This window comes from Cupressus sempervirens, chromosome 6 (genome assembly GCF_028749045.1).
Source record: "Cupressus sempervirens isolate cs-2001-9-10 chromosome 6, ASM2874904v1, whole genome shotgun sequence".
Taxonomy (NCBI): Eukaryota; Viridiplantae; Streptophyta; class Pinopsida; order Cupressales; family Cupressaceae; genus Cupressus; species Cupressus sempervirens.
In genome coordinates, this window is record NC_143123.1 from 333,532,549 (window position 1) to 333,547,860 (window position 15,312).

A 15,312-nucleotide genomic window follows, 5' to 3' on the forward strand; every position below is an offset into this window, starting at 1 on the left:
TCGTCTCTCACATAGCTCATCTTTGTTGCTTGCGTGGACGGATCAGTCAGATCGAATGATAAATGTAAACCATGATTGCTTCCTTGGGTGACTGCAGATCAAGTGTGCCAACATGAATGAGATCCACATAGGTGGATCAAATGACCGGGCATGGGGATTCTGATCCAATGTACTACGCAAGAATGAGCTATGCAAGCAAATGATGGATTAAGATTCACTGCTTGGGGTTAGAAGCTTGCACAATGTGGTCTTAAGGCCCATGCAATCTTTGTTGATATAATTGATGATGATGCTCGGGATGACCCAAGAGGAACCGCTAGATCTGCACTGGATCGAATCTCCCCTAGTTTAGTGAGAGAATGATCACTGTTATGAATTTATATGATGCTCAATGCTTGGAACATGTGTCGTACATGAATGTTGTCGATTGGTTGGACAATGCAAAGCCACGTAGGAAAATTGTGACATTATCTTCACTGAATGAGGGATGCACATACTAGAAGGGTGCCAAGATCGGAGATGTCCTCCCTTTTTGGGTTTGAACGACACCGTGCTTGGAGGTGCCCTATGGATCAAAGGTTGATGGAAGGAGATATATTGAAGAATTCATCCACGTCAACACAAATGAGATAATTATGATGCCCATGATAGCGTGTCGAATTCTGAGTGGAAAGATATACCAATTATTGAGACAAAGTAGGCAAGGGAATTTCCGATGGATCTCTTTTTTCGATCCTTTGATATTAAGAAACTTGTTAATTAGAGTTAAATGAATGGGACTTTTAATAAAAAGAACAGTTAGAAAATATAGAACTAACTATTGATTCAACAATACCTCGAAAAGGAAATAAGAAAGAAAATATAGAGCAGTACCACTCTATGGGAATAAAGATATAAATGCATATATTTCTTGAATAGTTAGACAATCTTGCACGAAATTATGTATTTATAAATATTTAAATACATTTCAGGTATGTATAGAAACTCGAATCTCTTAAATGGAGAGACAACAATAACTTGTTCCAGAACTTTGGGAGGAGCCTTATTATAATTTATAATTATAATTATTGGTAAAGAATATATATATGTGTCTTGGAGGTGGCTCAAGAAAATTGTTCCATGGCATCAACTTTTGGCCTCTGTGCAACTTCATCCCCAGTAGGATGGTCGAAGCTCTACCAAATAATCTCAAATAGACTGTCACCTCCTAACAACACAAAATGACCAAAATCCAAGATGACAACACAAGAAGCTCTTTGTCTCACACTTGATGACCCACACTCACATGATGTGGGGACACAAAGAGCATATCCGAGGCAATAAGGAAGTTATCATCAAAGTAGCAGACCTAGAGTGAGGGCATATAACCAAGACTCGTGACCTATAGAAAGGATTGAGTGACGAGGTATTTTCAAGGAAGATTGCAAGGTCCGCTTATAAACTAAGAAACCGAGCCATTAAAGGAACAAGGGCCCACAAGATCTGAATAAATAGGAGTTGATGTATTTGGTGGAACGACATTGATGCGTAGATGGTGTGCATATTGATAATGATTTTCTTTCTTGGAAATGGAGAAAGAAATGATGGTAAACAATCATTATTTGATACATGGGCATGTGACACATTGCAAAAGCCATACCAATGTGGCTTGAGTTACAAGGAGATAGCTTCTGTCCGAATATATGCAACTTTGTTGGCATACCTATATGTTCAATAATATATGAGTAGGAATCTAACATTGTAAGGGGGAATGATAACCAATGTTCTATTCCTGTTTGAACCGTCCTTATATGGAAGTACAAAAGACGTACTCAAATTTAACAAATTCTTACATGGAGGCATTTTCTGATTTGATGCATATGGACCTTCATTGGAGCAACTTATATTATTATTGCAGATAAGTTTTTATTATCCTTGGGTACTGCATGTATCTACTCATTGTAGTCTCTCTCTTATTTTGTATTTCTCTAATTACTATAAAGAGTTATTTGCCTTGATCTTTTCCTTTGTCTCTAAGGATGTTCTTGCAGGAAAAGAAGATTGGTACATTAGGCATGCTACCAAATATTGTGCAGACTCAATCTTATGATAGTAGCTCCAGAGATCTTGTGATTTAGGATTCACGAATCATCTGATGATTAGGCTAGATAATGTGAGTTTCTTGAAGCAAATATCTTTGATGATTGAAATTATGAGAGGGAGTCTAACAGTTTATTAGAGGCAACCTTGGAGAAAGAGAGGGTGCAGAAAATTAAAATGCTTAAATCAAACGTTTGATGATATTGATTTAGAAGGAGTAGACCTTGTTGATGGATTCAACACTAGTCAAAAACTATAATAGCTAAAGGACTATGATTCATGGGATAAAGTCTCATCTATGTATGCTGAAAGGCTTTATGCTATCAGAATACCCATTGAACTAGGGAAGCATGACATGACTTGCTTCGAAGAGGTTAGAAGGATGATAACAAATTCAGAGAAAGTTTGATACTTCATCGGAGAGAACCTTGAGCTAAGAGGTCAGAAAAGTTGACATCAAACTAAGTGGGAGAAACCTTATTCTCTGATATGCTTTATGGTGAATGTTGTGACAACACCACATGACAATATTCGTGGAGACTTCATGCGAACTTTTGATGTCATACATGTATGAGCTTGTCCCCTATGTACATCACGAAGAAGTGACAACTTCTAAATGATTATCACTTGTATTAGGAGAAGTTGTTGTAAGGTGACGTCCTTACAATAACTTGTAGCATGATTCATTTTTGCGAAATTGTTTCATGTAAAGGCTTTATCTTATAAATCAACAACTAGGCGGTTGATATCATTAATTTGATTATCTACAAGTTGCTTGTATAGATATATTTTCGGCACTTGGTGAATATCTTGCCTTGATATTCTGACAGGCCAATACCACACTAAGTACTTGGTGATCATCATTCAATTGATGTTTTTGATAGGCCATTACTCTTGAGAGCTTGGTGAATATCATATTGTTGATATTCTGATAGGCCAATGCTCATGTTACCTAATATGATATCAAATAGTAATTGGTGAATATCATATGTTGATATTCTGATAGGCCAATACTTATATGATATCATATACTGGAAATCTTCTGATCAAAGATTTCCTATATGTATTATTTTGAAATATTACCTATGGTGTAATATCTGTGTTTTATCCTTCTTCAGTAAGAGGGAGTGTTGATGTTATAATTCTGTCGGATAAATTATATTATATATATGAGATATATAATATATGACAAATATCATATATGGAATAATTAACTTATATTAAGAGTGATACATATATACATACATACATATATATATATATATATATATATATATATATATATATATATATATATATATATATATATATATATATATAGAAGGTATATTAGTTGTGTTATAACTATAACTAATGTAAGTTAATATATTAAAGAGACATGTCTCTTCAAGAGACATGCCTCTTTATATTACATATATACTCATTCAAATAGTAACTTGGAAAACACATAAAATATCCACAAGTGCTATTACAAGTTACGGATCCTATTTCACTAACACTTAGTTTGGTACCAAATTTGCAAATGAATGTTATCCTCAAAACAATGCTGACCAGGCACTACCCCAAACCAGTTCAATGATGGTCCATACCTATTGCGGCTACAACAGTGTAAATAGTTCTGCAATTGCTACAGTAACTCGCAGCTACAGTTGATCCGGACTGCTATAGTAACTCGCTACTATAGTACCGCGCTACAGTGATTCATACTACTACAGTGACTCGCTACTACAGTACCGCGCTACAAGAATTTGTTGTTACCATGTTGAATCTCAAGACCATATCTTTCAATGGCGTCAAGATTTCCAACTTGAAGGGATTTCGTCCTTCAAACTATTGAGACATAATCTCCAGAATATTACCCAATTTCTTTGATATTTCCAAGCCTGAATAAATGAGAGCTATCCTCTTCCTTTTAATCCCTTCCTCACTTGTTCCACGCTTTCGTCTTGCCAATGTGGGATAATACATGAGTTTTAATATTACTTTTTTTTTTTCTTGTACAAAGCCCATGTATGTACTCAAAAAGGGGGAATCTTGATTTTTTATAAAGTGACTATGAAACATTATAATATTTAATTTAAATAGTCACTTTATCATTATAACTTCAAACATTAAAATAATATACCAAAAAAACTCGGAATCCCACATATAATAGCTCATTGGAAAGAGCCCAACAAAATGCATCTCATCTTGTCATTAAAAATTGAAGGCACTGCATCCCCTTGTTGACTTACTAAGAATAGTGAGTCTTTCCAAAAACCCAACAAACGAACTCCGTTTGGCCTGTAATTAAATTTGACTAGGCCAAATCACCTCAGAATCCCTTTTGAAGTCCTGGTTAGCCCTCGGGACCATACAAGAATGGGCTAACGACAACATACATCCAAACTGGCTAAGTGGGGGACATTATAGCTGGATTTTAGTGGCCACCGATTACTTTACCAAATGGGTAGAGGCTATACCCACTCGGCAATCAATGAGTAAAGTGGTAATTAAATTTCTTACTAAAAACATCTTGACTAGATTTGGAGTGCCTCAAAAAATCATAGCAGACAATGATATGTGTTTTAGATCTAATGCATTTACTGGGTTTTGCAGGAAGTATGGCATTGCAGTATCATACTCATCTCTGTATCATCCCCAAAGCAATGGACAGGCAAAGTCTAGCAACAAAAACATCTTGAAGATTATTAGAAGAATGTTGGATAACAACAAGCACACTTGGGATTCAAAGCTGAATCTAGCATTATGGGCGGACAGAATTACGGTAAAGAAGTCAACAGGTTTCTCTCATTTCAATCTAGTTTATGGGAAAGAAGCAAAGCGTCCTTGAATAATTTATTATCTGTCTACAAATTCGTTACTAAGGAACAATTAGAAGATATCAATTTTATGGAAAATAGGCTAAATGCATTGATTGAGCTAGATGAGGTAAGAAGGTTAGCGCAAGAACAAAATATAAATAAACAGCAACAGGTCAAGTTCCTTCATGACAAGAAATCTTCTAAACGATCTTTTAAGGCAGCTGATTGGGTCTTGAAATGGAACACTAAAGATCAAGAAAAAAGAAAGCATGGTAAGTTCGAGGCCTTATGGCTCGGACTATTTATAATTTTTGATAACGCTGGAGAACAATCTTATTTTTTGCAGGATACAGATGGTCGCATGCAGGATTTCCCAGTCCATGGACAATTCCTTGAGCCATTCTTTCAATGAGCATGAACAGGGGAGTACTATTTCATTTTTTTTGTATTTTTATTTTGTTTTGTTGTTTATGTTTGTATATGTACAATTCAAAGAACTGATTGCTCTTAATCTTTTGGCAGGTCTGCTCCTCCAGAGATAATTGAGATCTCGCTATGCCCCACAAGGAGCATACGTCCCCAGCAAGAGCCACTGATGGAACCCAGAATTCTAAAGTTAGTTTGTACGCATGGGTTGTATATTTGTGTATATCTAGATCAGACTGAACTAACAATAGCAGTTCCAGATTTTATAAAAAGAGTTCCAATACACAGCATATGCCATAAATGCATATCTGACATTTGGATCCTTATCAATTTAATTTCTGCGATGTTGAGTGGTAACAGAGCAGCCACCTGTGAATCAGATGTGATGGGATCCAAGCGCTTATTGAATCTTTTCTATCCATGAGTTTATCAATACGAGATTGTTTATCTTACCTTCAACTGAAGAAGGATTTCTCACTGTTACAAGACATTAAATCTACGTGGTACCATCTAGTTGGCTTGCTAACGTGTAGTGAGCTATCTTCATATGACTTAGCTAAATCTATGTCTAGAATTTCAAAGAGTGATTCTGAAACACTTTATGGCATGGATTCCATACTAAAACTTATAGCAGCCACAAAAGATGACTCAAAACATATGCGTTTGAGAGATATAATATTCAATATATTACAACAAATTTCTTGTAAGAAGCTATCAAGATGTTCAACATATTTCAAATTCTGAATTTTAAGGAAATGAAGTAAAGAATCATCAGTATTTGTTTCCTTCCCACAAAGTTGAAACCAGATTACATAAGAACTTAGAATATGCTGGGATTAAAGCTCTTTTAAAAGAAGCTGCTTTGTTTGATGGTGAATTTGAGTATGATTCAAAGGGCAGGAATTGTGTTGCTAAGAGAGAGAGAAATATTGCTGCACATCAAAGAAGCTATATGGACCTTTGTAGAATACTGAAGTTGGCAGATGCTTTGCACATGGGACAATATTTCTGACTTTAGTGACTTATTAGATCAAATAATTTTAAGATTGTTTTCTGAGTTAAGCAGTGGTTCTTCACAATGTTGATTTACAAGTCACTGTTGCTCACCTATCTGTACCTTCTCATATGGCGTTATTCTATATAATAATTGGGTGCTATCAGCAAAGCATTTCACTTTCCATTTCCAATAACACCCACCTTGATTCACAGGGATTTTCTGGAGCAGTTGCTTTCATACTTGTTCGTGTTCTCAAGGTTGCCACACTAGTCAAAATGGCATTTGAAGTATATGCAACATATGTTGTCCAATCAGTGCTTTCTTTGCATCGAGTTTGTGGTTTAACAATACTGCCTATCTTCATATTTTCGGTCATTAGTAGAACTGGAGCGGTCATTGCTAGAGTGGCTGGTGTATTGAAGGATTGGATGCCTATTGCTCTTCCAACAATGGTGTTCCCAGACGCAGCTTTATCACCTGTGCATTTCAAGCGCTTTCTCTTCTCAAAAATTGACATCAAAAGTTTTACGCCATGAAGTGGGATGTGGGTTTTTGGTTATGGAAGTAGAAGTAGTAGCCGTGTAAAGGCGTGTCATCTTGTTTTTGTCATCAGCAAATAGCGACTCAAGTCGCATTATGAAATTCAGGATGCTGCAATTTGTTGATGAACCCTTGTCACAGCATTCGGGATATTTGATGGCCTATATCTTATGTTGTTTTGTTTTTGTTGCAGGTTCATGATTTGCGATTCAAGGGAGGGCATGAGCAGCGGACGCGCGTGAGAAACCAGGAAGCTTTTGCGAATGTGTTTTGGAAAGAACTCATTGACGAAAGCTCGCATTTTGATAGCAAGATGAGATCCTTCACATTCCTCATTCAAGCATCGTGTGGAGGATAGGTCGCAGGCAGAAACAACAATTATGTGCCCAGTTGAGTCATCAAGTTTCAAAAAATTAAAAAGTTTATTATTGAAGCATAAGACAATGCACCTATCGATGATTAATGAGTCACAGTTATATTTCAGTTTTTTGTTAAAGTTGTAATTAGGTGCTATGAAAGGGTGTGTTGTTCCAGCAAGCATCCTTTCATCCTCTATAAATATTAGGCATGGGAAATAGCAAAAGGACACAATACACACAGCCCATGTTATGAATTTCTCTGAAATATTTTTCTAAAGATACATATTATCAAATCTCTTCAAGGAGAAATTGTTGAAATATTGAGAAAAGCAGTTGGAGACTGAAGATCGTTGAGCATAAACATTAAAGTTGTCTATGATTGAGTTGTATTGAATAGAGCTCCAACGAATTTGAGAGTCTTCAGTACGAACTATTCCAGCAATAAAATCAGTAAGAATTTTATTTGTTTTAGAGTTAGGTGTATAACTTGTCCTTTATGATTTTGATGATTATTTGTCTATAATTTAATGCTTCGATAAGTACATTGAATTGTTTGTTGTTTTTCAGATTTGATAAATACGAATATTGCAGGATATAATCTTTCCTTTATTTGTATCTGTTGTGTCCAAAATAAAGGTTAAATCATGGCACACTAGTCTGAATATGCAAAGGCATAATAATTCATGGCATCGTAATAATTATGTTATTAACAAATATAATATCATCAATATCATTAAGTTGTATATAAGAAATATACATTTGACTCTATTACCTATTAAAATTAGGCACTGATCATTAATTTGTTCATCATTTTCAACCCATATGCTGGCAATTTTCTAACTTTTTTTCTTTTGAAGAGATTGAATCTTATTCTTAATAGTAATTCGTTTTAACTTTTTCCTTCAACAACACGCAAATCTTAATAAAGTAATCAAAGTTTGAAGATAAATAGTTATTAATCCCAATCCAGAAATTTTCCTTGACACTTGCCAGTTTAGGAGTTTGTTTTTTATGTTATAATCCACTATAAATCAACTTGGATCCAAGTTTTGTCATCCAGGATTTGGGTAAACAGGCCTTGGTCCAGCGGAACCAAAAGCGCAGAGGATTCAAATCAATCCTGTTAAGTTGGCCAAAATCAGTTAAATACCCATCATCGAGCAGGCAAGGCTTGTAGGTTTCTAACCAGCAATTTTGATAACCAACACATGGGAGGGCATTTTTCGCCAAAGTAACTCCTTCATGCTTGGGTCATTCTATTTGGGATTTTGAATGCCAAGTTTAAGTGCGGATTCCACATATTATGGATGGATGCAAACATTATCTTTAGATCCCCCAAGCTTATGGATTATTCGGAGTTCCTTAATAAGTGTCTCAAACATGTCTTCATTAGAATGCAAATTGTATATGTCATGTAGACTTCGGGAATGTCCCTTGATTCTTTCATCAAAACCCATGGCATCTTCCATATTCATGGAGTCTCAAAATCTCCCTAGCTTGCAATGCTCGACCTCATAGAGATTTTATATCATGCATTATTTCCATTCACCATTGGGTTCATACTGAAAACTTTAGATGTTCATCCCTTATTTGATATGCTTCTTTGATATTTTGAACTATTATATTTTGATGCAGATGAATCAATACTCATTGAAAAGAATGTGGTTTATCTCAATGCTAGTAAAGTTGATTACAGTGGAGCCATATGTGTGGAAAAACACTCTACATATGTTCATTATTCTTTTAAGCCATGATCACCTTAAAATAAACTTGAATCTTCATTTTGAACTTTGAACCCTGAACTTGCATTTGAACTTCGGAAAAGCTTATAATTTTGAACTATGCATCTGACCTTCTAAACTAATGATCTCATTATCTGAACCGACAACTCATGCTCATGAAGTTGGGCTTGGAGGATGTTCTTTGAAACTATAACTTTAAATTTGATTCTAAACCAAGTGCCATGTATATTTGAACTGTATATCAAGCTTTAAACATTTGAACTTGAGGATTAGGATTCAGTTCAATGCTTTCTCCAAACACCGTCTTCTTATAGGTCAAATCCTACAACATCATAATTAGCAAAACAAACCAACAGAAGATTTACTTGATGGGGCTGATTTGGAAGTTTAAAATTCGAGTGCTAAAAGCACACTAACAGTACATTCTTTTACTGCTTTGTTTCAGATGGTTATTGTAGTTTCCATCTTATAGTTTAACGTTTGAGTGTCTACGCACCGATTTGTGGATCCGGTACTCCCCAGTGTGGAGGAATTTCATTTCTTAGCTTTTTAACTTTATGTTTTTTGGATTGTTGATTTGGATACTCGCGCAAAAGTGCAAAAGTTTGCATGGTGTGTTGCGGTTTCTCGCACAACTCTTGGCACTTCCACGCGCAAAACACCACACCAGTTTTAGGTGCTTTCGCTGCTAGGCCAAGTACTTCCTCGTGTTGTTTGGTGCATTTCCTCACGCAGAAGGCAGTTTCTCGCATGGCATGTTGTACTTCCTCACGCGAAATTTCCATCTGTTGTAGTCACGTGAAAAACAGGGGGCATCTCCACTAATTTTCGGGGATCGCTTTTTGGTGTTTTAAGTACCCTTTGGGTTTTCTTAACTTTCCATGCTTTGATAGATCTTAGATTCTTTGTTCTGTTCTCGTCTTTGGTCTTCGTTTCTTTGTTTGTGTGTTAGTTCGGTAGTGGCGTTTGGAGATTCGTTGGTTGTCGAGATTGTGGTTAAGTCTACCGTTGCGATCTTTGTGATCCTCGTATGTTGAGTATCTTGTACATCCATACTTGTAAAAAAAAATTATCTTGGCTTGTATTGAATCCTTGTTCCAAGGATCTCAAGGCTGGGCATTACGAAACATATAGATCATGAAGAACAAATGCTGAAAATTTCGGCAAAATCCATTGTGTTTTCGATTTTTTTCAATTTTGGTCAAAGGTGCATTTTGTCTAGAGGATAGCCGTGTCCTTTAAAATCTGTGTCCCCATCCTAGTGATGGTTGCAAAGATACAAATAATTGTAGATTGACCTTTAAACTAGATGGTAATGACACTGGGCTCAATATCATCATCAACCATTATGTCAATCAATCCACTAGCCCCTACTTTTGCTTATATTGCACCCTCCTCTGCTTGCCTCTCAAAATCAACAAATTCATCTTCTATTTATATAGGGACCTAATCCCTCACAATACAATCACTATATGGATCAATATCATCCAACTTTATTACCTCATGACCAGTTATGTCAAATGAAGGTTATATTGCACGGAGATGAGGTCATTCAACTGTTTTTGCTTCTTCTTGAATGGCATTAATCTAATTCAAATCACAATTATTCATAAATGCTACAAAGTTGGGACAAGATTTGAAGGTCTAGCTTTTGAAGACTTGAAGTTTTCCTGGCCCAATCTTCTTACCCAGTAGTTCACCATTATGTCATTCAATTCAATGGCTCCTACTTTTACTTCTATTGTACCCTTCTCTACTTGCCTCCCAAAATCAACAATCTTATCTTCTATTAACATAGGGTCCTAAACCCCTCACAATTTAGACACTATGGATCAATGTCATCTGACTTTATTACCTCGTAACTAGTTATTTATGTGAAATGAAGGTTATATTGCATGGAGGAGAGATCATTGAAGTGCTTTTGCCCCAATTTGTTTTGCTTCTTCATGTGAATGGAATTCATCTAACTCCAATTATAACCATTTCATAAGTGCCACAAAGTTGGGACAAAATTTGAAAGTCTAGCTTTTGAATGTCTAAGCTTTTCCTGGCCCAATCTTCTTACCAAGTAGCTCCAAAAGGACAGTTAAAAGTTTTTAAATAAGCAATAATTGTACACAGGAAAGATTTGAAATGAAGTGATGTGAAGTCTTATATATTTTTCACTTGATGCTTGTGAGTCCCTCCCTTGAACAACAAAGAGAAAACTCTCTCGTCATCTTGTTTGGGTTTATGTGAACTCATCCATAATCAAGTTCTAGATCTCAACCTTAGATGAGATCCTCTTAATGCATGTTATGAGACCTATATAACCTCCCCATCAACACCCTTCAAGTCATCTGTATAGAAAATTTTGAAATTAAGTTCATTGTTGAATGAATGTGTTAGAGGTGATTATTAATAATAACTGAAATGGGTTGAAAGATTTCTATATCTCCCATGTAGCAGTTCTAGATGGCCTCTTTGGCCTTGTCCATGGCCTCAAACAAGTACACCATTGAGTTTTTCTCTCCATCCACTAGGCACATTTTCTTGTTCCTTAATTCACCTATATTTCTTACATCATTTGGTAGGTATTGGGTTTTTTAGGATATAACTAGTGAGATAGGTTGTAATAATCACTAGCATAAACAATGATAGATCCATGAGATAGTATCCCCCTTAATTACTGGCCATTCAAGCACCTTAGGCTTCCATTTCTAGCATTTTCTACTGAAGGTTAACACTTTCTTATTACAAATCAAATCACAAGCCTAAATTTGCATTACCAAATCTTCATTGTTTCAATAGGGCCATCAACCTTAGAATTATAAGAGATATTGGAAGGCGAAGACATTTCTTGCCAATACCCTCATTGATTTGGCCTCTTGACCCAAGCCATCTCTGGAAGACATCATTACTCTCAACATTGTTCTTCCATGATGGTAAAAAGACTGTAAACTCGTGTTTTGCTTCTGATTCAAACATTGACTCGGTGCCAGCCACAATTTTGTTCTACATCATCTTCCCTATTTGACATTGTTGTTGACCTGTTTTACAGGATGCCTTCCTTACAAAAGATTATTTCTCGCTGTGCGAATTTTGCATGTTCTTTGTCTAGGGTTTACTCTTTTAGGTTTTCCCAGCCCTTCCTATTTAACACTTACTTCTTCCTCCTCCTAATTGTACAAATTTAGTTTTTAGTTGTTGGAGTACATTTTGAACTCCTGATTAGCTACTTTACTTTTTGGAGTTCAATTAAACTACTTTGATCATCTGTGGACATAAGTATAATCTGTCTATTTGTGAGAACTAATAATATTTTATGCAGGAATCCTATGGTTTTCAATAATGATGGTATAGTGTTCATGAGATGTTTATGAGGAAACTGCACAAGTTGCATTTATCAACTCACGTTAAGAAATGTCTCTAGACTTGTTTACAAAAATATTAACAATACCTGCTTAGGGATTTGAGATAGTAAAGCAATTAACTCGGCTGGATGGTCCTCGCCATCTCCACCAGCACGAACTTTCCCAGGAGTTGCATCCAAAACCCATACCTTCACATGGAAGCAATTAAAGGCACCCATTATTGAAAAGGAACAAAAGCATGTGTAACCTCAATTAGTAATGATCAAGCTGAAGCTTATAAGATAAAATAATGTCCTATATATGCTAAGTTCAAAAGCATAACAATCTTCTTGAATTTCATTTTCAAATAGCTGCAGAGATGCTTACCCTAACTGGTCGGGCAAGCGGCTTTGCAGCCTGGTCTGCCATGCTCAAGGCAACTGCACAAACCCATCCTCTAAAAGCTTATGTTTCTATTTCATGATGGGAATGCTTTCCAATACCAAAAAAAGCATAATGCACATTCCAAATTATAGCTTCTCTAGTGCAATTGAATCATCTATCCTGCTATTATATCTTCTTGAGTACTATGACTCTCTCAATTCTGTGTTGAACTAATTATATGTCTAATTCAATATTGTTTTTCTTTTATCCAAAAGCCTATTTCAGGCAGAACATTGGGAACAGTAATTAATCTTTGGGGTGTACATTCTTTTGAAACAAACTTCTTCATAACCTGGAAGAATTTTAAATTTCAAAATGAGGGTTGATGACTGACCTTTTCCTCCAAAGCTGTGACCAACTAGCACACGGGGAGTAAGTCTAAGTTGTCCAACCTGTGTCATCCAAATGTTTTATAAATTAACATATTTGAATATGAATTCTGCAATTGTGACCTGATAAAAGTATTAAATATGTTTTAGAAACAAAATAGGAGATATGGCATCTTTGGAAAACCACATATAACATATATTTTTCAGGATACTGTTTTGGGAAACAGTTTCAGACAATAATTACAATTCACAGTTAGCTAAAAATTACATTTTTGAAGTAAAAGGTAGTAACTCATATTATATACATTCTTTTTCCAGCTGTGTTAGCTCTAATCTTTTTAGGCCTTCGAATTCTAGTTCTTCTCCTGATCAATCAGTAATGCTTGGAAAGACATAAAAAGGATACAGTTGATTGGATAAATAGGTTGGAACACTTAAATTTTACATTCCAAATGGATCTTCAGTTTTCCACTATTGCCATTGCACTTTTTAGACTCAGTGTGCTTTTGAAATATATTTCCTAAACTGATTAAATATGTGAATTTTGAAATTGTCATAGAAAATCTCAACACTTATTTTTTGAAATTCTCAACTGTTTTGTGATTTTTGTTAGATGCCATGTTTTTTAAGAAACTTGATCTGCAGTCGACCTAGTTTTCCAAATGAAAAATTCACCAACATGGATTTACTTCTACTTATGTGCTGAAACCCTAAAACAATGTATAAAGCTGCTGAATTCAACATAAACAAAGAAGATTATTGATATTTTCTATTGATATGGCTGCCATCTACATCTTCCATTTGTGCAACTGTGTGCATACTAACATACATGCCTACAATACTCACAAAATAGAATTTTTCAACCATTTAATACTACTCAAACATGGGACCCTTCTAATCCTCAAGATAATGGTATAGTAAAGAATTATGCCTACTTATTACATTGTATGAGTCAAATCTATTAGTACTTTCCTATGTTCCCCCGAGTTTCCGGTACAGGGACGGCGGGGGACGATGGGACGGGTTTCCGAGATAGCAAATTTTTTTGGCGATTTTGGGGACGGGAGGAGGCGGCAAACGGGGACAGCTATCTATATATAGCGAAATTCTAAAATATACATTGAAATTTGTAAACATACATGTCATTCATATGAAACTAAGCACAAAGCATGTCATTTAAAATTTTAAACATAATAGAACCATAACATACAAAATTTGAATGCCATCTACGAAATAACATCCGATTTTACTATTTAAGTACCCAATTGTCAAAATGCATATTAATACAATATCAGAGAACATTGAACAATGAACATTAAGTTATTAACAATTGTCAATATCATAAAACTCATAATGATAAGCATGATAAATCTGAAAATCAAAATCAAAATATGCCCAAAGCTATAGGCCCAAAGGGTAGAGGGCTGCCATAAAGTAATAAGTATCATATTATCAATGTATCATAATCATGTTCATGTTCAACACAAAAAGAAAAACATAGAAAATGAAGCAGACTGCTGCTCCTATTCTGCCTCTACTGCCATGGCATCAAAATCAGAGTCCTCCTAACTGTCATCCTCCACAGGAAGCGTAGTTTCATCTAATGGAACCCCAACCAGTCCTGGTGCTGTGTCATCCTCATCTATCTGGGCCACATCCTCAGGCTCAACATCCCATCGCAAAGCTGGTGTCTGCCTATACTCTGGAGTCTAACAATCGGCAAGTCCAAGAGCATGGTGCACTGTCACTAGCTTCTCCGCTCTTTTAGAGGTAAGTCTATTCCTCTTGATAGAGTGGATATGTGAATATGTGGACCAATTCCTCTCTGTAGTTGAGGAACTAACAACCTGTGAAAGGAGGTGACTGGCAAGTATCTTTAACTCAGGTGTATCTCTCCCATGCCAAGTCCACCATCCAATAGGATCCCTCTGTGTCAAAACAACTCTATCCAACCTTGCTTGTGGCTTACCCAAGTTTGGGCCACCAAGGTTGGTGAAGTCAAGGAACTGTGCACGAAGAGTAGAGGCATCTTGAGCTGAATACATCTTATCAATTGCTCTTGTGAAGCCATCCAAAACCTCAGGATCATCACATAGGAGGCCCTTTCCACCCAACTGTGCATACCATTTGGGATTTAGAACAAAGGCTGACATATGAAGCGAGGTATTCATCATATTCCACCTCCGTGTCACAATAGGCCTAATATGCTCCTCATAAAAGCCCAATGTAGGATCCTTTGCCACAACAATTCTCTTCATCT

At 35.9% G+C, this 15,312-nt stretch overlaps 1 protein-coding gene across 1 annotated transcript in view; it reads right to left on the bottom strand.

Annotated features, from left to right (window-relative positions):
- The window catches only part of LOC149552513 (alpha/beta-Hydrolases superfamily protein), a 158,637-nt gene that overhangs the window by 61,798 nt on the left and 81,527 nt on the right, over nucleotides 1-15,312 (bottom strand). The window contains exons 8-10 of the mRNA XM_089788094.1: nucleotides 13,058-13,115; nucleotides 12,667-12,719; nucleotides 12,387-12,488 (exon numbers count right to left, since the gene is read on the bottom strand). Of these exons, the coding sequence (XP_089644220.1) occupies nucleotides 12,387-12,488; nucleotides 12,667-12,719; nucleotides 13,058-13,115 (213 nt within the window). The remainder of the gene's footprint in view (nucleotides 1-12,386; nucleotides 12,489-12,666; nucleotides 12,720-13,057; nucleotides 13,116-15,312) is intronic.